At 39.2% G+C, this 23,155-nt stretch overlaps 1 protein-coding gene across 6 annotated transcripts in view; it reads left to right on the plus strand.

Moving 5' to 3' along the window:
- Nucleotides 1–23,155, plus strand: part of LOC129773633 (tetratricopeptide repeat protein 28) — a 472,791-nt gene that overhangs the window by 373,344 nt on the left and 76,292 nt on the right. Inside the window, exon 1 of one of the 6 annotated variants that reach the window (XM_055777273.1) lies at nt 18,853–18,969. The exons of the other annotated variants lie outside the window; for them this stretch is intronic. Within the exon in view, the coding sequence (XP_055633248.1) occupies nt 18,940–18,969 (30 nt within the window). The 5' untranslated portion in view covers nt 18,853–18,939. Of the gene's footprint in view, nt 1–18,852; nt 18,970–23,155 lie in introns of those variants that run through there. 6 annotated transcript variants of the gene reach the window in all.

The following is a 23,155-nucleotide window of genomic DNA, read 5'->3' on the forward strand; positions in this document are numbered from 1 at the left end:
CATTCCAACCAATGGGGGAAGTGACTATGAGATGATCCCACGATTCTCCCCTAGGGGTCAACCTCTCGGCTGCTCTCTATCCCATCTCAATCGCCGTCATCGTCTTCATCGCTGTCGACAGAAGTCAATCAGTGCGCTCCAACACAACGGCGGGTGCATTATGATGGTCCGAAACGGTTCCGTTTTTTTTTGTTGTGCTCTCTAGCGCAAAAGACGAGTACGACAGCTGATAAAAGCCGTAACAGTAACCGTAGAAGGATGGTGGTGGCTCAGCAAATCCCGCTGGCGGATGATGATGAAGCTATATGCGGTAAGCATAGCGCTCACACCGACGCGCCGCCGCCGCCAATGGTTCCATATGCCAATTTATTGGATTATTGCAAGATTCTTGCGCGGTCTCAGGAGCAATCCCTCCTCAACTCCACTCGCTGGTGATGAAACGGAAAAAAGATAGCGAGATGTGCATTATTCGTTATTGCCCGTGCTGATGCATTGTTTACTATTGGCCGGTTTTTCGTGTGCGACTGTGGATTGTGAAGGGTAAAAAAAAGATGATAATGGATGCTGCGGAAATTCCTGGAATCAGTGGCGCGCGCACGATGGGAGCGGAAGGAGAAACGCACGGGATAACACGGCTCCTAGCAGGGCCAAGAAATGTAATTTAATGAATTTATTAGTGCAGTGAATTCCGATGGCTATTGGTGACGGTGGGTGCCAGCTAGTCAGCCAACCGGCCTATAACTGTAGGAGCACAGCTATCGGACAGTGCAATCGCAGTGCCAGAGCTAGCACAGTTCAGTTGTTCAAAAACATGACATTTCAATGGCTGCCGGGAGGTAATGAGCAGCGAAGAGTGTGACTCAAAATGGCGCGATCCGCGCAATAGATCATCGGTAATAGGGAGAACAATGGACAGGAGGCATATGTGCCAGCAGGTGGACCAGTTGACTGGGGCGAGTTCATCGTGGGGCACATGATTAGGGGTCGCGTTGACAAATGGGATGATAAATGGGGGAAGGCTTCACTGTTGAAGAAGTTATTTTCCGTTCCAACTATTTCGATAAATTTATTACCCCTAGGGCAAGATTTATTCGTTGGAATGCTCGAAACGAAAGGGAACATCGGGACAGGCAATCTATTGCCGCCGATGACAATTATATTCTCTGTAAATTGTAGTGACTAATGAATCGTAAAGTTACGTTATAATATCTGCTGTTCTTTTTCTTTATTGTGTTAAAGAAATTTGAAACATAAATGTTGTTTTTTTATTTACATTAATTGTGTTCAAAGAGTTTGGCTCTCTGTTAAGTTATGTTTGTGAAGCGAATCGCAGATTGAGCTGTGATCATTTATCAATTTCTCGGTCAAATTGTGCTAAGCCCATATATCGTAGTGACGTATGTACCCAAGTTTAACCATAAGCTCATGGACGGTAATCTTTAATATTTTCAATAACTCTGCTGACTCACGTGTAGTGTAACGAAGGTTATTCTTGATGAATGTCTTGATTTGATTATTATCAATGGTGGTAAGTACGCCCGCCAGTTATTGGTCTATGACATGAAACTCGACATTTTGACACTACGAAAAAAGTTATCCCCATAATGTGACCTACGCTTCGCAACGCTATCTGCTAGATTGGAGCGAAATCTCATTCAATATTGCAACTCACCATATACTTTTTTTTTTGCTTTTCTTGGAAACAACAATAATTTATTTCCTATAATCACATTATTATAGGAAATAATTACTATTGGTTAAATTTCGAATTGAGGAACCCTCTCGTTACGCTTTTCTAATACACTGCGTTTCACAACTACAGAACCACTCATTTTTTCTAAGTTCCCAGAGATATGTAAGAAGTCGGTTCAATTGAAGTATATACTGTAGAATACAATAATTATCTTCATTTATAAGACTGGCCATTTCAACTTTATTGTTGTGTTCTGACGCGAAACATTAAAAAAAACTAAAAATCCAGTGTTTAATAACTATAGAACCAGATGGAAAACTATCACTTCTTTACAAAATTTACATCAATTCAACATGGATTACGATAATTTTATAATTCGTTGGTCATCTTTAGTTCTCAATCAGTTCAAATAACCCATTCGAGATGGTTACGACCAAGCTGCACTATGTTATAGTGTGTATCTCGTTCTACGCAGAGGATACTGCTTGTTTAGGCTCTTCAAATGACACATACTGAAGTACTTCGTTGCACTTTTGACTGTTTATTCGTGTTGATGGTAAGCTTTCTGAACCAGGCCTTTTTGAGAAAATTCTCCCCAAACCATCAAACTGCCGCCAGCAAAGTCACGAGTTGAAAAATTAAATGACGTAAATCCTTCCAGTATGAAGAAATTCTATTCAAGTTGAATTGATTTCATCAGAGAAGTTCTTCTGAAATAGTTAAACCCATGGGATTAGCTTCCACATTAGTTTTTGGACTCGCAGCTTTGAAAATGGTCGAATTTTAATTTTGAAAAGTCAATTTTTAAGATAAGATTTTTTAGATAACTGTAAATCTCGATGTGTCATGCAATTTTAAGACATTTGGCATCAACAAAAATTTGAAGAATAAAGTTCGAATGCGCTAATATTTTTCATATTGTATATTATCGTGCAAATCCACATTTCGTAATAAGCTCCAAATGAAAAATCGAGATAACTATTTTTATTGGCCCTTAAAACCATATGTTTCGTCTCGTACTCCGAAGAAAAAAGTCCCAGAGTGCCGATTTTTGACAAAAAAAATTTTTTGAGATGACACTAGATCTCGACGTATCATGCAATTTTAAGACATTTGGCATCAAAAATTTTTTTTCGAAAACCCCGATTTCCCCGATTGGGTGATTTTTCGATTTTCAAAAAAAACTCAAACTTTGACCGCTTTGCGCCACTCTCCCTTAAGTCCGATTCAGCTGATATTTGGCATAGGGTAACTTTTTGAAATTTTAGGGTCGATTCTTTCCCATACACTCATTGGCACCCTATTCTATAGTTATGAAATGCAGTGTATTGCGATAAATAGAGCAATCGTCAGATCATTGTTCGTGTTATCGCGTTATTGTGCAGTTATCGTTATCGCTAGTGAAGTTTGTCCTCGCTTTTGCGTTTTTTTTACATAGCACTACGTCTAAAAGGAAGATTTGGAGGGAAAATCTATAAATCGAACATGTGAGAAATAATGAAAAATTCAAAACGCTCATATCTCGACAATTTTTTAATGGATCTTGAAGATTGGACATATTTCTACGCATCCATAATGGTAACGAACGGGTGAACTTTTTTTTGACGTGTAATCAGAGCACGCTTTGTTTAAATGTCAAAAATCAAAAAACAAGCCATCTAGTCGCGGTCATAAAGATTTTTTTTCGAAATGTTGGAAACTAAAAAGACAATTCTGCACAATTGGTGCACCGAAAATGGTGTTACATATCACAAAATAGCATAAAAAATCAAAGTTTGTCCAGAAAGTGTTAAGCGAATCATCGCAAAGTTCGGTAAGTTCGAGGATCTCAGCAGAAATGGACGAAACCCCGGACCAAGTAGTCCCGAATTGGACCGAAAAATTTTAAATTATTTTCAGAAGAACTATTCGTGATTTGGCCAAGAAGTTCATAACCAGTCTTGGGATGATTCGGCGGATTAAACAGAAACATGGTCTGAAGACCTATGAAAAGCAAAAAGTGGCCGAACAAACACCGGAGCAGCAAGATCGCGCTGAAACACGAGCTCGAAAGCTGTATGAACTTATTTTGAACAATGGATAACGAAACATACGTCAAAGAAGATTCCAGAACGCTGCCGGAACCTCAATTTTATAGCGAATCGATTGAATAGAGAGTGTACCATTTGCGATACGACTGTTGCGATGGAAAAATTCGGTCAAAAAGAGCTAGTTTAGCAATATTTGCACGTGTGACATGCGATCGTCAACTTTTTACTCAATAGAGACTATAAATGCTCAAATTTATGTGGAAGAATGCTTGAAAAAGAGGTTGTTTCCACTTTATAGAAAGCACGAGGTTCCTTCTCTATTCTAGCCCGATTTGGCCTCGGCACATTATGCTAAATCGACTTTACAATGGTTTTCGGAAAACAACATCATGTTCGTCGAAAAAGACCTCAACCCACCTATCTGTTCCCAGCTACGGCCAACTGAACGCTACTGAGCAATTGTCAAGTCCGAGTTCAAAAAGGAAGGTACAGTGTCTAAGAATATGTCACAGTTCAAGAAGAGTTGGTCTGCAGCGTCCAAAAAGTGCACAAAAACTACTGTGCAGAATTTGATGAGTGGAGTAAAATCTAAGGTTCGATCATTTTTTTAGAAATCAACAATAAGCTTGATTTTTTTAATTTCTTTGCTATGTAAACTTAATATTCTTCAATAAAATTCACTTTTGTAAACACTTTCTGAACGTTTTCAGTTTTATTATGATGTTTGAAAATTTCAGACTACTTTACGATACACTCCTTAGAATAGATATTCACCCTGCATATCATTCTATCCAACGGAAATAAGAAAATTGAGAAAACGAAGACATCATATAATTCGAACCATATTCAGAGGCGAATGAAATGCTAAGTTTAAAATCTCTTTAAAACAAACAAGATGAAGATTTCACCCCAGCTAGCGAAGCAAACATGAGACATTCCTAATGTTGAAATCAGCGGTTGCAAAACAGCAACATAACATAAAGATTCACAGCAGCAGTAGCGGAAGCAAACGATCGGTCGTTCAATTTTCGCATTTTTCGTGCATTTTCCCCGGGTTAAAAGTAGCGTCGAAGCGCATCGATTCGGAGCCGGATGTGAATAAGGTATTTTCCAGAAGTGAGAGCTAATTTAATTCGGTTGGAATCTGAAAGTGAAAATTTGTTCCGCGTCGGTTGTTGCACTACTCGAATTTTCTATTACCGTTCTTTGTAAGGTGGTGTATAGTATAATTTGTAGATTATTTCTTTAGAAATGCTGTTTTAGGAGCTTTGAAGATGTAAATTTGCTAAGAGTTACTACTTGGATATTTAATAAATTTAGTGCTTCAGTGTCGCTCTAGACAACGAGCATTCAACAGTATATGCTAATGCAGAGGCTGGGAGTTAATTTTAAAATTTTATTGCTTCGCTGCTTCGAAAATGGTTTGCACCGCTCGGTGTAATCATCTAGTTTGTTTATATTACATCTGTTCTGTATAGAAATATGAATAAGAAGCGAAAAAAAATTGATTTTTTGAACCACCCTAATGAAAAAATAAAAAATACGGGTTAATATTTTGCGGTAAGAAACAAAACTACAAATTTTCACGAAAATCTGAAAGCCACTATATCGGTTTGGCATGGAATGGCTGAATTTATATATTCAAAAAAAAAGATTACAATTTATAATTTTTATAATCCTGATAATTAATTAAAATCAGTTGAACACCACGTGAAAAAGAAGCTCATTTGTCAAAGAAATTATTGAATTATTCATCCGGTAAATATAATTCAAATATCTGAAACACAAAAAAATAACGCGAAAGAACAGCATATGTTAAAAGAAGAAACAAATTCTATATAAGACCCATTCCAGCGTGACGTGACAACGGTTTGACTCACTAAAAATAGGTTTTTTCTCGTTTTCATGTATACATCACACGATTTCCAAATGGTAAACGATTTTAAAGTGAATTTGAGAAAATTTCCTACAAGAATCTTCAGTTGGAGAATATTTTGCAGTTGAATTCACTTGTTGCCAGCCCAATACTTTTGTGACGTGACAACACCTGTCTTTTTGCGGATTCCGACTTTTGAACATTAATGTTGTATTTTCAGTTCCGTTTCAATACATACAAATAAACTTTGTTCTATGATTTGGCAATGAAAGATGAACAAAGATTCCTGTATACTCAGTTTTCAAAAAACTCGCAAGAACATGCATTTTGTGACGTGACAACGCGCTCTGTGCGAATAAACAGTCTCCACGAAGCGTTGTCACGTCACACAATCAATAAGTTGTATTAAATAAGATTTTCACCGTATTGTAGCAAGCGAAATACTATTTTTTATGTTTTTTTATTACTCTGAATGCTTCTTACTTTCCTCTGAGATCTCCTCTTCCCCTTCCAAAAGTTCATCCTATAGGGGAAAGTGGTCCTAACGCAACCGTGCTTCCTACTGAATTCTCAATGGTGTCATAACGCTGACAATTTGATAATATGGTGAATTCTCTTCATTCTAGTGTTTTAGCGCCATTTTAATTTGAATCTACCTGTTACCTGTAATACACGGTATGTCTTTATTTGGGAAAAATCGGGGTGGTCCAAAACCGACCTCCAATTTTTATATCGTGATTGTTCAACACGTTCACTCTGGCGCTTGCCATCAATGGCTAGCACAATCCTGGTTCATCGAGTGGCGTTCACTACAAGGGGAACGCATTTGATTTTGCTATCAGAAACTTTCGATAAACTCACATACCTGTGCAAGGGCGTTTATGTTTGCGTATTGAAGATGACTTTGACTTTGACGTTGACTTCGATCATTGATCGTTAATCGTTGATGTTTGCGTGTACATTTGTATGTGCACTTTCTTTGTATAACTCCACACACGTCGCTCTAAGGCTAGGTTCTTCCCACTCAAACATTATCTCCCTCTCACTTAAATCCTATTTCTCACTATTAAACATTATTCTTTTTTATTCCTCTTCGTGCACCCATGGTTATATGCCAACATTACCATTCACGATCGTATTGTGGGATTTCATGCCATTCCCGGCCTTTTATATCCGTTTTTAACGAACCGAAAGTCAACATCCTCGATTCTAAAATGGTATCGGAATACGGCATTCGACTTCCGCTGGTAAGCCCATATCGTATGGGTTTTCTATATTTTTTTAGCATTCAATAATACCATCAGCAAACCGGAAGTTGAATAAAGATTATATTTTATATTATGGAATCTACGTTCATATATTGTTGATAAAACATAGGAGAAGTATCATTTGTATGTTTTGAAACGAAACGGTAATTATTGAAATTAATCATTAATGTTCAACAGTCCGAAACAGCAAAAAGTCAGGTGTTGCCACGTCACAAAAGTATTTGACTGACAACAAACCAACCTAACTATAAAATATTCTCCAACTGATGATTATTGTTGGAAATTTTCTTAAATTTACTATAACATCGTTTAAGTTTGTGTGCTTTATCCGTGAAAACGCAAAAAAAAGTGTTTGTAGTGAGTCAAAATGTTGTTACGTCACACTGGAATGGATCGAATACTATTCGTAACGTGACAACAACTTCTATTTGTGGACCGATCTCAACCAAATTTTGTGGGTTGTTGACTTTCATTGTTTGCTCAGAGAAACCCAAGTATGAAAATGTTTGAACCTATGTTCATTTGATAAACTAAAAAAATGCTCTATTTTTGTGACGTGACAACGCTTCAAAATACCTGTTTTTCAAATGCTTGTTTCTCATAAATTACAAAATGAAACGTAGGCTCTTCAAACAAGCATTGAATCACCCATTCAATGGTATATAGACATTGAAATTTGGTTAAGCATGTGCAGAGATATCTCAAGAAACATAAAAATAGTGAAAACCTAAAATATTTTAAATATAATTAAGTAGTTTTTTAAACTCGCCTCTCTCAAAGGTTGGTGCATAAAAATTAAATTTGTTGCAAAAAATTTATGATATAATTAGTGCTTATTTGAATAACATTTTCAATTTTCTCCTAAAACTAGATTTGAAATTTGGTTTTCTGGTGCATAACCTCATGGAATGGGTCATAACATTACAATTTGTTTTCTCGCCAACTGTTTTCATATTTTCAAAGCATTAATGCTTTATATTTTCTATGGTAAGAGGTAAGAAGAAGACATATTTGTGGTGCCTACATTAATTTCTAGAAATAGATAATCGAAATCTCCTGCATCATTTTCTTCTTCGTTACAATTTTTCATTTTATTTCGTATTTTTGTTGCTATATCATGTTTTATTGAATTAATCTGTTTTATTATCGAAATTCGGGGGGATTCGAAAAAACTCATAATCTGATTTCTCGATTTTTTTCCATTTTCATTCGGGCTTTTGTTAGATACGGATAAATGTTGCGGTCGGGTAAATTTGAACTTAGATAATTGTGACAGTTGGGTAAATTTTACGTTCGAGTAAACTTGTTTCGAGTGAATGGTTTTCGGGTAGTTGAACACGGTTGTGTCAATTTTCAAATTGAATCTGATTCTTGTTTTGCATGGATATTATTTGCACGGATATTTTTTCGCCTTTTTTGCATGGATTCTCGGATTAACACAGTTCTATTATCCTCAATGTTTGCCAATTGAACGTTTCACTGAATAGCTCACTTTCGTTTGTTCAAATATAAACTTGCAAAGGTCATTTCCCCAGTGACATTCATTTGTTGTTACATGCTTCGAAGCCTGACACAAACGAGAACGAGAGAACTCTGCTTCTGTTTGCGTTTCATGATACAAAAACATCGCTTTCGGTGCTGCAAGTTTATATTCTTCTTTGCCACTCATTCGCTACATATCGATCCCTACACTGAAAGATAAGACGTAGTCCTACGTCAAAAAACGTGTTATTGCAAGAAACCGTGCAAAACAAAACTGTGTTTTTCGAGAAACCTTGCAATAAAAGAGAATTGGGAGTATACCAGAAAATTCGATTCGACACCTACGACGCAAAAACTCCATAATCACACACAATGAACCCGAAATCAATAAAAACACGGCTTATACTAACTGACGACTAGTGATGAATGCGACAACAGTAAAACATGCGAAAACTTAATTAATTTTACGAACCCTTAACAATATCCAGGGAATATAACAAAATTTTACTATATTTGAAGGTAACGGGTAAGGAAGCTTGAGTTACTTGAGTAATCATTGTAAGCATTACCGATCGAATAGACAAAAACAGGAGAATACCATTTGAACATCATATTCCTGTTAACTGTCATCTAATCATCAGCATATAACTGTTTTCTCAACCGCGTTCCCACGCTACTTTGTTTTGCCTCGGAAACGGGTTCCCAAAAAGCAGAACTGACTTACATTTGCTTCATTGTTTTTCATTCTACTTTCCTCGGCGATACCGCTCTGAACAACAACACAACGAACAGGGCATCCGAGATACTCTCGCATCAGATATGCTAAATTATCTCACCGCAAGTTCTCTCTGGAGCTGCTCCCTCCCTCCTGACTCATGTGTTTTATTATGAAACGGAAAGGCAGAGAGATTGGGTGCACTCAGTGGCATCCGCGAGACAAAAGCACTATCATCATAATAATTGCCTGGTAATAATCAAATCGTTGAAAGAATTGCACCACAGCAGCAAACTCTCTTCCTTTCTCTCGGTAGAATTCATCGCCCGGGCTAACGTAAGATCTGTCCAATAATGTAACGAACGAGCACATGTAGCTTTAGAACATGATCTATCATCGAGAATAATGCTCAGTCGCAGGAGGAACAAGCAAATCGCAACCTCACGGTGCACATGAGAAAACCCGCCACACGTGGCATCATTTCTTCCAAAGGCATGCACATGTGCTCATAATTAGAGGAGCCATCATAATTCTTTTCTCCGAGGCGCGACCCCTTCTCGTCGTTCGTCGAACATTTCTCCGGAAGCTTTATAGCTTTCTTTCCCCTTAGGGCCCGCGCCACCGTCACTCCAATGACAGAGTTCATAATTTCACACCTTTATGCTGCGGTAGTGAGCTGGCTGTTAGCACCTTATTGTGGTTTCTCCCGGCAGTTCTCCTCCTCCTGGCTTTTTCTCCGCATCCTGCACAAAGTCTAAGACACACGGATTGCTGCAACTGCTTAGGGCCAGCCATCGCAGCATCAACGGCGGACTAATCTTCCAGGGTTTAAAATCAGCGACGCGGGCTAAAGCGCACCGGTATCATGGTATCATGGTATGGTATCATTGAATATACCATAAAATTTCCGCGGGTTACGAATATTCGATTTTTGTTTTCTTCAGTGGCGTTATGTGCTCATATTTCTCAGTTATGCCAACAAGTTCGGTCATTTTGAATGCTCAGTTAATTTTTGACAGCTGTTTTGCTTGACGTGTTTTGGTTCGTCTTAGATGTTTGCCTCTTCCGATTCAACAACTTCCATTGGGATGATTAAGTTTTAATTTCCAAGTCATAGCCCTAAACCGATCTGAAACCTCTGAAACCCTCTAAAGTAAATTTGGGTCGCCAAGCAACAAGGCCAACAGCTCCTTAGCAATATTAATGCGATGCTATTTTTGGGTAAATGTTGGTACGAATTTCGCGGCGACCCGTCTCATGCCCGAATCAATGTGAAAAAAATTATAGGAGGTTGTGTCCAAGATACGACCGTATTGTTGACGTAGAACTACACTGTTATTTTATATAAGTCGCCATACATTGGTGGCTTGAAACTACTAGGAATATAAACACTTCTCATCATTTTGCGCTATTCCCAAAAGAAACGCTTATGTTAATATTACTGGCCTCGCAAAAAGTTGCATTACTTTCTCATGCTCGAGAGAAGCGTAGCTGTCACCCTTAGCGGAGGAGGTTTTGCTACTGGCAAGCGCAATCTAATCACATACAAAATTCCAGAACGACATTTACTTTCTTGGTGACTAAACAAGCGAAATAAACTCTTTTTGTTAATAACAACCTCGAAAACAGTAGCAATGCTTCATTATTATCAATATTAGAGCAAATGCAATCCTAGTTGAAGGCAGTTTTGCGATTGGCACGCGAACCCAAATAACTTATAACATTCCAGTAAGACATTCAAGATGCTTGGTATTCCCCAAATATTTTTTTGGTGCTCAACCTTAACGCCTGCTTCGCCATAACGTCAGTTTAATGCATTGATGCATTCTCAAAGGCACCAACGAAGCCCTTATGATGACGAAAAACAAACAATGTTAACAGCTTGGAAAAAGACTGAATTATGCCACACAGCTTGTTCTCTGCTGTAACACCCATCGATGCGAATTCGCTGATGACTTTCTCAAGAGCGACCGCCTTCACCACCAGTGGGGGGAGCTTGACTTTATTTGCTGTCTGGGTAACGGCGTTTACATTTTCGACCAACGCGCCCAAATCGCCTACTTCGCTGTTGTTTGATGCGGTGTCACACGCGCGAAGGCTCGGTTCAGTGCGAGCGCTTTCGAAATTTTAATGCCCCTGGCAATGCTCTTCTTCTTGCTCATCACACCCTACGCGAAGCGTCCAATTTATGACGCGGAAAGAAAAACACACGATATGAATAATGCCAAAAACGAACTGAAAAAACCACACGACGATATCCAAGTTGGATTACCACTGGTGGGGTCCAATCTTAGATCGAAGCGCAGCGAAAGCAAAGTGAACTGGATTGCTCAACAGTCCGATGCCGAATGAAAGTTTGCCTCAGCGAGATCCACTGTTTATACTCTAGGCAAGTATTCCCCTTCAGTCTTCTACCTTTTCCTTTGTTCACGGAGACTTTAAATCCTACGATTTCCCCTCCGTTGGTCGTCGATAAGTTGCTCGTTATTGACATCTCTGTTCGGGAAAGCACACAAATGGACAGAACAAATGTATGGGAAAATGGAAACGCTTAAAGTTTTCAGGAATTTTAGCCATCTACAAACCGGGGGAATCTAATGTATAGCATATTAAACAAATCTTACGGAATTTCCGATTCGTTTAGTATGTAAATCGCCAAAATCCGTTCGCGACAAAAATAGTTATTAACGTTAACTTTATTTCATAAAAACGTGACCTGTTTTCTGATTTAGCACCCTTAATGAAAGACGTAGTTCGACCATGCGAACCTGACAAATACACACTCGTGGCTAATTCGTCCGAAGGGAGTAATCCAGATTGTCAAAAAAGCAAAAAGTCATCTGGTCAGGATCAGATTCGGAGCTGTATGCCATAGAAATTACCTCGAAAAGCCCACATATTTTTTTTGCTTCACTCTTTTCCCTACTGGTATTTTTCTTCATGTCGGTAGCCTGCGGTTGTCATTGCTATTCCAAAACCAAACAAGCATCCAACAAAGACCTCGAAATACAGGACAATTAGCTTAATGCCCACTCTCAGCAAGTTTTTTGAACGCATTATCCTTACTAGTATCGAACAACATCTGATGATCTATTCATAAAATTATCAAATTATCCCTGACGAACAATTGGGTTTCAAAAGAGGACACTCGACCACTCGAAATCACCAGCTGTTCAGACTTGTGAGAGAAATTCGAATATAAATCACTCGTAGAAAACCTTCGAGCATGATTCCTTCTGGTTGTTGAAAAACCCTATATATTCTGTTTAGCAACGGGTAATTCTTCATAAAATTTTTCAACGAAACTCCTCTTTGGGTGTCCTAAAAATTATCCGCTTTGTTTGCTGAATCGCTCCTTGCACTTCAGCAAATACTCCCAAAGTTTTGGAACGGATGTATCACTCCAGCAAAACCAATGCTGGATAGCATAGTCATATGAAACTGTGGTATTGGGATAACAGTTTTTACTTTTCCTCTTACTTAGGTTTTTTCTAAATTTTTTCTTCAATCAATAATTCGGAAATTCGGATTTCCTAATTAGTTTTTGGTCGAATTGTGAAAATGATGAAAGTTATTCCCATATGTCAGCTAATCTACACTGTTCTATTCTGTGTATTCCACAATCAAAGACAAATAAATTACTTTTCACTTTCCACGATAAAAAAAACCTCAACCATCTTCGGTCTTTTCCCATCAATATAAAGTTTAGGTGCGTCATCTGTTGTCGGTAGCGATCTTTACTCTCCGTTTCACACGGTTTTAGGAATTTATGGTACAGCATACCCTTCTGGTCTCACCAAACCTTCAAGTATCATGTTGATTCCGTTTCCGCTAAGCCTTGGTATGATACCCTGGTCATTGAAAATACCCTTTTTTCTTTTTGGTCCGCTCTACATTATAGTATTGTTTGGTAGTTTGGATCCCTTTCTGCGACAATATTGTAAATCTCAAATATCTCAATTAAATACAACTATCCAGCAATTTGATTAGTGCACCTCGCTTATTGAGTACCTCGGAGGGATTGTGATCGTCTCAACGTGGAATAAATTTGACACGTGATTTTCTATTGTTTTTGAACAGAACTAGCGGCCCAATTCTATGTTTTAATAAGTTTCCGCAAAGTTATTGGAATAGCTTTGCTGTTGCACTCAAACAGACTCTCGCAACTTATTTTCTTTTCTTTTATTCAATGTTTCTTTTTTAGTCCAAATATCTCTATGTCTCGAACATCTACTCTTTCTCTGCGATCAATTGTTGCTCTTCCAATTTTGACTTTGAATTTCAACTCTCTACTCTTCATTTCCTACTATCTACTCTGTACTTTGTTCTCTCTTCTCTCTACTCTCTGCTCTTTATTTTAAACATTCCACTTTCTCTCCACTCTCACTACTCTCTACTCTCTACTCTTTCTACAATCTACTGTCTACTCTATCTACTTTCTACTCTCTCTACTCTCTCTATTCTCCTTACTCTCTACTCTCTCTACTCTCTCTACTCTCTACTCCCTACTCTCTACTCTCTACTCTCTACTCTCTACTCTTCCTACCCTCTACTCTCTACTCTCTCTTCACTCCTCATACTCTCCCTACTCTCTACTCTCTCTACTCTCTATACTCTCTACTCTCTACTCTCTACTCTCTACTCTTTCTACTCTCTACTCTCTCTACTCTCTACTCTCTCTACTCTCCACTCTCTCTACTCTCTTCACTTTCTACTCTCTACTCTCTACTCTGTGCTCTCTCTACTCTCCCTACTCTCTAATCTCTCTACTCTCTCTACTCTCCCTATTTTCTACTCTCTCTACTCTCTATTCTCTCTACTTTCTACTCATTCTACTCTCCTTACTCTCTACTCTCTCCACTCTCTCTACTCTCTCTTCACTCCTCATACTCTCCCTACTCTCTACTCTCTCTACTCTCTATACTCTCTACTCTCTGCTCTCTACTCTCTACTCTCTACTCTCTACTCTCTACTCTCTACTCTCTACTCTCTACTCTCTACTCTCTACTCTCTACTCTCTACTCTCTACTCTCTACTCTCTACTCTCTACTCTCTACTCTCTACTCTCTACTCTCTACTCTCTACTCTCTACTCTCTACTCTCTACTCTCTACTCTCTACTCTCTACTCTCTACTCTCTACTCTCTACTCTCTACTCTCTACTCTCTACTCTCTACTCTCTACTCTCTACTCTCTACTCTCTACTCTCTACTCTCTACTCTCTCCTCCCTACTCTCTCTACTCTCTCCTCTCTCCTTTCTACTCTCTCCTTTCCACTCTCTCTACTCTCTACTCGCTGCTCTAAAAAAACGCACACACAAACACATACACGCACATGCACGCACAAATGAACACATGTACACACGCAGACGCGCACAGTCTCACACACAAAAAAACGCATCGCAGCTACTGACTGCTCACTCTCTCACACTGTTTTTGATTACATCAACCAATCAACTAACCAAAACACACACTCCCGCAAACGCACACGCACACGTACATGCAAACACACACACACAGACACACGCACACACAAACACATACACGCAAATGTACACGCAAACGAACACACGCAGACGCACACACTCTCTCACACAAAAAACGCATCGCAGCTGCTCACTGCTCACTCTCTCACTATGTTTGTGTTTACGTCAAGAATACGAACATTTACGACCGTTTACGACTGTTCACGACGACCGCGCTTTATTTTTTAGCGATTTTATTTATAGTAAGAATACTTTCTGTATTTGTATACTATCTCCCACATTTTTGAAAAATAATATTTTGACACCTATTTGCACGGTTTATTTTGAGGAAAAAAGAAGGGTAATGTCCAAAACACGTTCACGTTCACGTGTTCCCGCCGGCAATAGTTTTGTAGGTCTTGTCAGCGAGAACAAACACCGAAGTTTAAAAATGAAACTCTTTAGCACAAATATTTGGTAGCATTGACAAAGACCAATGAACGAATACTTGTACCAAGTAGGGGGCGCGAACGATTCGAAAAGCAATAAAAAGCCAGTTCGAGCAGATTGTCGAATGAATTCTCAGCGTTAGATGAATCGTTGCTTTCTGTCTAGAGCGACACTGAAACACTGAATTTATCCAAGTAGTTTTTCAATATCTCAGTATCTTAGCAAAATTACATATAGGCAAAACTATGTGCCAAAAACACTATTTCCCAAAGAAATAATACATAAATTTTGCATTGCAACACCTTTCGTAGAACGACAACAGAAAATCCGTACCGAATCGGTTGTGTTCTGATGACGGCGGCGACGGTAACCAATGCGTAACCAAACCAATTTTCTCCTTCAGTTTTCCGCAGAAGAACACAGCTCTCACCGCTGGGAAATTTTTTATTCACATTCGGCTTGAAATGCGCTACACTCTGACGCCAAAATTAACCCAGAAACAATGCTCGAAAATTAAATGATTGAATGATCGATCGGAATACAACTAAGCCCGATAACATGTCCAAATTCCAATTCAATTTTCTCTCAGCTCCCTAAGATTTCAAAAAGTTACCATTTTCAAAAAACTCAAACTTTGACCGCTTTGCGCCACTCTCCCTTAAGGGGGGACCCCTTTCAGGAAGGGCGGAAAATAATGAATTTTGGTGGATTTTTTTCGGATGTTACGAATAAAGTGAAGTGCTCGTGTATTTTGGTTATTGTTCAAGGTATATTTCAAGATGTATTTTCCATTTTTTGAGTGCACGAATAATGATTATGACGCTGTTGACAGCTTTTTCGAGGCGGTGAACATTTTTATGGGGTAACTTTTTGAAATTCGAGATGACCATTTTCATTGGCACCCTATTGTACAACCCCACCATTATTGACAACGCATAATTTTTTTTTTCATTTAGGGTAAATGATCTTGGTTTGTCCGATTTGGGGTGTTTTTACGCAACTAGAAATGCAAATCGATTTTTCTTCATGAAAATCACACATAATCGATTTTCCTGAAAGAGGAATTATGATCATGATTTGACCACCTCTGATCATGGCCCAAAAAAATGATCATGGTTTGTCCGGTTTTAGAAATCACCATTTTCGAATGAAAAAACATTCGAATTCTCAAGTAGATGTTGCATTTATCATTGCTTGAGTTCATCATATTGATCCATTCATAATTTAGGCTTTCTTCAGAATATTGCCTTTTATTTGGGCATTTTAAAAGTGTTCACCTCAACACACTCAACACAGAGAAACTTTATTTCTGCTATCCGCGAAGGACACAACAAACAAACTTCAGCGCGCCAAGCGGTTGCCATAGAAATCATGTGGACAAAACAACATTATTGAATTGGACAACTCATTTTTTTTTTTTATATAAATTCGTTTATTTTTACAGGCTCAGTTACATAAGTTTAAAGGAGCCGAAATCTTAAATATATCTTTAAAACTATATATATATGAACAATTTTCATAAATCTATGGTTAGTAATGTGGGAAACCGATTACTCGCGGTGAACTCGAGATTAGAAGGGTGACATATTTTTCTCAGGAAAAGGATGGGGTATAAGGAAATTATTACAATGTTGATAATCACACACACTCAATTCTTAAATCTATTCGTACATCTATTGTGAATTTACATTTCATTCTCCTGTTTATAGCAAGCGGACCAATTACTCACAAAGGAAGAAATGGAGGGTATAAGGATATAAGGATAATCACACACGAACATCGATAGATTTAAGGAAAACATATATTTGGGACAAGTTAATCAAGGTCTAACCGAGCCAACACATCTCTCACCGGCACATTGGGCTGCCTTCCTCTAGCTGGACAACTCATGATCGGAATTGAGTTCATCAAAATGCGCAAATTTAACGGTTTAGCTATTGGCCCCTGTATTGAAAGGTTAGACGTAGTCTTACGTCAAAAAACTATCTTTATTTGAACTCATGAAATAAGAACAGCACTGAAGCAGTGAGTATCGAATTAAGTATCAGACAAAATACTAATGCATTTCAAACACTGTTTGTCAGGTCATTGGCCTATAGCCTTGAAAAAAAGCATTTTGAGAAGATCAATCAATGAAGGGCCCTGAAATTGAACTCGCGTGTTTGCGAAGATCCCATTCTAATAATTCAGGTCACATCCTTCATGAATACCACATACTCATCAAAGTTCAACATGTTTGGAAATATTCGACAACATACAATCTCCATTATCATTAAATCTTAAAAAAGAGTCTAAAAACAATACGACAGTAGTAATTTTTTTATGTATCTTGTTTCAGACTTGTTTAGATTTGCTAAACAGTTCTATTTTTTTATTATTCATTTTCACTTCGTTTAGAATCCGAATCCCTATCTCCAAAATACCTCGAAAAGAACTTGAAATCAAAATTGAATGCTGTACGCTTGAGGTAATAGATATACAATAACCGACGCTCAAATCGTGATGGTAGTCTAAATTCACGCTTTCAAATGTAATATATGATATATTGAAGTGTTTGGTAAATGATCTCAGCTCATCTCTGGAGCTTATCAGCTAATCTCCCAAAAAATCCACGCTGTGTTGGGAATTTTCCTGCGATCGCTGATACGAAGCAAAAGCTACCCTACAGTAACTCTATCCACCTCTATTCCACTCCGCTGCCAGTAGCACTCCCGCTTCAGACAAGGATCAATAAATTTGTTCTTATTATGGAGCGCGCTCTCTTCCTCTGCCTGGCGCGGACTGTTTAGGAGATCGCCGATTCTCACAATCCAAAGATCACCATCTCCGCTCGGATGCCAGTTGCTGGGCTTGTTTCTGTTTCAGCTGCTGTCGTCATCTGAAACCCAAATCAGATATGCGCAACTCTCACGAAGGCGGACAGAGACAGGGGAAATTTCCCTCCACGGAGCAGGATTCCTAGCGAATGCGCGGATGCGAGGATAGGACAAAACGAGTGCATATATACATAAATACAAAACGATATCGCGATATCTATTAAATCTAATTGATGACTAACTTCAATAGCATTACACGAACCACCAACTACTCCCGGGAGACAGCTTTGAAAAAGAGCCGCTTTTTGTGGGGACGAGATCGAAATCGAGAAGTTCCACCGAGAACATTTCCCCGCGGCACGGAAGCTGCCAACACGGGCAATGCTAAGTTCCTGCGGGTTGACTGTCGGTTAAGTTTATTAATTACTAAAGATTGAAAATTAAATATTATTAGCAATAATTATCATTATCTCTAGGTCTGGTTGTCGCTATGCTTTTTTATGTTGCTTCCCGTAAGAGGACTTTGCCTGTCTCAATTGGTTCCGAGTGTACAGAAATGGCTTAGCCTGAAGTTCTTTTTTGTTTATTTCATTCTAAAGTCGACATAGTCTACGATGGGTAAACAATATAACCGAATGTGACGACTTCGGGAGAGAACGTTGTTCCACGTTTGTTGACCGGGAACCGGGAGACTCGAGTGATTTTATGTAGATAAACAAGCCTGATAATCGGACTTGTGCTCCCAGTGGAAAGGAAGAAGTCAGCCGAAGTCGAAGCTCGGACAGAAGATAAATTGTAGATTGTATTATCAATTTTCGAAGCGGTAACAGCTATTTTTTTATAATTAAGATATGCTCGATCGTTTATATCCACATTCCGAATTGGAGCGAGGCAATCCTGTTTTTCTCCCCAAGTTGGTGAACTGGTTTAAATATTGAAGATGCAACAGCTAAGAACAACACGTTGGAAAATAAATTCTTTCCCATATTTTCTGCTCACTTGTTATTGATTGTAAATAAGAGAAATTCTAATGAGATTTTTTTTTTCCTTTTTTACAGGTACGCGTCAAGTCTAGTTTTCAAAACATGAAATCATAAACTCGGACAGTGAACTAGTGCCATTTTATTCAGCCGTGGCAATTCAAAATGTTGCACTCCTCGAGATTTTCTGACCCGGTGAGTAAATTTATTTGTGTTCCCAACTTTAGAACATCCAGAACAAAGGGAACGCCATCCAGCACGCACTTCTTTGTCTTCTCTTTCTTCTAAACACAATCAATAAACGGACCTTGGCGTAAAGAAACCCAAAACTCTATCCTCTTACTTTCGCGCTACCACCCAAACCACTGGGGAGCGTGACTTTTAGTGGAAAACCGTGTATTATGTAATTTATACAGCCCATCTATTCGCCTTTCTTCACCGGGGGCACCATTATTATTGGCTACCCCCCGTTCTTTTTTCCTTCTCTCTACTGCTCTGTACTGTCTAATCTAATAAAGGAAGAAGCATAGGAAGAACCCGTCAGAGTCCACCGGTTTGTACAAATCCGCGAAATTCTCAAAGTATAAGAATCAAATCACGGCGGCACCCCGACTCTACAGACTGACTCCAACCTCCTCTTCCTGTCTCTCAGGTGGCAGTCCCAGAACGGAACGGTATAATTTCATGCTCATTTCATGTTTACTTGGCTTTTCTTTCTTCGTGAAGCGCTTCAAGTTTTGTTTGGAATGCTTCTGCGCACTTCGCGTCCGTCACCCAACCACACCCCCGTAGAGGTCCCAACTCAACTATACACATTCAAATGGATTCTTTTCTCCCGAAGATCTGCGGCGTGAATTACCACCGGGCCTCGAAAAGTGCGCTCTGGAAGTGGTGGAAGCGTGGAAGAGGTCGATGCAATTTTCGCATCTTGTTAAACACGACGAGGAAGAATGCTTTCCGCTTGCTCGAGTCCGGGACTTGCGCGGAGAAATGGTAGGAAGGGTACTAACTTCCCACCGAACCGAGGTCTACCGAACAACAACAACAACAACAGCAACAAACGAACAGCTGGGTGGTAATTATTCACGGCTGCGGGTATTGTACCACTCGAAGGCGCGCGCTCTCTGGTTGTTGTTGGGTAACTCCACGGAACTGAACTGTAGCTGCTGTTACTGTCGTCGTCGTCATCGTGCGCTGGTAATCTGATCTCATTTGGAACACCAGCCAGCCAACCAGTCAGCCAACAAAACGAACCGCTTCGAGGTCAATGTCGGGTTGGTTCATCGTGAGGCGCGGCTCCAGTTTCGGTTAAAACAACCATCGGTTCGATAGTTCCTATTGCAGTTAGTGTGGGTGATTTGTTTTTATTCAGATCGTGTTTCAGCTTCAATTATCATTGGGTATTAGAAAAAAAAATTCGGGTTTCGCACAGTTTCGCACACACACATTGACATCTTGCAGAAAATTTGACGAAGATGGGCGTGTTAGATGTTTTAGAGCAGAACAGCGGCACGATATTGAAGGTTGTTTATAACATATTGGGTTGTCCGTAAAGTTCGACGCTGATCAAGAATACCAAGTGTGCAAATTGGAATTGTCCGGGTTTTTTTTCGATGCAGAAAACACATAATTTCCAGGAGGACTCCAAAACATTTCACTCGAAGTAATCCCTGTTTTATTCTCCAGATTTCGTCCACTCCCAGGCAAATTGTGGATTCCTTTCCAGTAATTTTTGTTTGTTTCGATGCAAACTTTCCGTTTCGTTTCCCAGCTAAGGATTTTCATTGTATCCTTCACGGCTTTAGCGATATCCGCCGGTACGTTGTCATGCTGTTCTCTACCGTTTCTTCGTGCCCATCCCGGTATTTTTCCCATCAATGCCTTTGGATGAATTATGTATAGGCCGATTTCACAAGGTGGAAATCATGATTTTTTGTGCTTAGACTTCTCGAAAAAAATCGTTATAAAGCATCGTTTAGCGCTTCGGTCGCTTTTGTCTTCAAATTAAGAAAACAAAAATAGCAAATGCCGCAAATGCTCTATGTTTGGAACGAAACTCGACATTTTAATTCGCAACCAAGTAACTCTTTTGTTTTGTATGCAGAATTACACTGACATATTCTTGAAGTTTAATGTCAAACGAAAGAAAATTATATATACAGTACATTCTGTACAGTACATTCTATTTATTTGATATTCTGGAATTTTGCGTTTTAAATAAAATACTCTATTTATCATCTTAATTTATATTATCGCATACAAAATAGGCTCTTTTTCAAACGAACAATCCAGTTATCGAAACACTTTTTATAACTTTATCCAGGAATTACCTTCAATTCACGCAGCGAATTCGATTTTACGTCTTCAACGATGGCAAAACGGGTCCCATGAAGGGTAATTTGAGTTTCGGAAATAAGAAATAAGTCACACCCATGCCTCGTCGCCACTAAATCTGCGTTGGATGAAAGTGGGATCAGAAAGTGATCGTTCAAGCAAGTCTTCAGCTACTTTTTTTTTTATTTAAATCGTTTATTTTTACAGGCTCAGTTACATAGGTTTAAAGGAGCCGAACTCCTTACTGTATTGTTACTAGTATATATACATTTTTCCTTAATTCTAATGTTAATAATATAGGAAACCGATTACTCGCGGTCAACTCGAGTTTAGAAGGGTGACATATTTTCTTCAGGAAAAGGAGGGGATATGAGGATATGTTGACATTGATCACACTCACACTCTCAATCACACTCATCACACTCAATTCTTAAACCTATCTTATATCTAATATGTATTTACATTTCATCTTATTCTTAAGAAGGGATCCGATCTCTCACAAAGGAAAAGGAAAAGGAAAAACTAAGGGTATAAGGACAATCACACACGAAGATCGATAGCTTTAAGGAATACATATATTTGGGACATGTAATCAAGGTCTAACCGAGCCAACACGTCTCTCACCGGCACATTGGGCTGCCTTCCTCGGGCCCGAAGGGTGACTACTAAATTCGATCTGGCGACAAGATACAGCTCGCACGACCAAACAACGTGCTCGATGTCGTGGTAACCTTGGCCACAAACACAAAGATTGTTGTCGGCAAGATTAATACGAAAGAGTAGCGCATCTAACGAACAGTGATTGGACATGAGTCGGGAGAAGGTGCGAATAAAGTCCCGGCTCAAGTCCAGACTTTTGAACCATGGTTTGAGGCTAACCTTAGGGATAATCGAGTGGAGCCACCGGCCCAATTCATCTTCGTTCCATTTGCGTTGCCAGTTAACTATGGTATTTTTGCGGACTAAAGAATAAAATTCATTGAAGGCGATTTGACGCTGATAAATATCGCCTTCAATTGCACCTACCTTTGCTAATGAGTCAGCCCTCTCATTACCCAGAATTGAGCAATGTGAAGGGACCCAGACAAAGGTAATGACATAACAGCGTCTGGATAAAGCACTCAAAATTTCTCGTATTCTCTCAAGGAAGTACGGCGAGTGCTTTTCCGGCCTCACTGAACGGATAGCTTCGACAGAGCTAAGACTATCCGTTACAATGTAATAGTGTTCAACAGGTCGTGAGGCGACGCTGTCCAGCGCCCAGTGTATCGCTGCCAATTCAGCAATATACACTGAGCAAGGATTCTGAAGACTGTGTGAGGTGCTAAAAAATTCGTTGAACACTCCAAATCCTGTGGACTCATTCATAGAGGACCCATCAGTAAAGTACATATTATCACAATTGATATCCCCATACTTTGCATCGAAGATCGTTGGAACGATCCTCGATCGAAGATAATCTGATGTTCCATGGATATCCTGCTTCATGGACAGATCAAAATGCACAGAGGAATTGATGTAGTCAGGAAAACAAACACGGTTGGGAATATACGAAGAAGGATCAACCTGCATGGAGACGAATTCATGATATGAGCTCATGAATCCAGAATGAAAATTTAGCTCGATCAGCTGCTCAAAATTTCCGATCACCAATGGGTTCATAACCTTACACCGGATGAGGAACCGAAGAGATAATAAATTGAAGCGATCTTTTAGTGGGAGTAGGCCTGCCAAAACCTCGAGACTCATGGTATGCGTTGAGGGCATACATCCCAACGCGATACGGAGACAAAGATACTGAATTCGCTCGAGTTTAATGAGGTGTGTTTTGGCAGCTGATTGAAAACAGAAACTGCCATACTCCATCACTGAGAGAATAGTTGTTCGATACAACATTATAAGATCTTCGGGATGGGCTCCCCACCATGTGCCGGTAATTGTACGGAGAATGTTTATTCTTTGTTGGCATTTTTTACTCAGATACCTAATATGGGCCCCCCAAGTACATTTGGAGTCGAACCAGACCCCAAGATACTTGAATGACATA

The sequence above is a fragment of the Toxorhynchites rutilus genome, chromosome 3, assembly GCF_029784135.1.
Source record: "Toxorhynchites rutilus septentrionalis strain SRP chromosome 3, ASM2978413v1, whole genome shotgun sequence".
NCBI classification, from domain to species: Eukaryota; Metazoa; Arthropoda; class Insecta; order Diptera; family Culicidae; genus Toxorhynchites; species Toxorhynchites rutilus.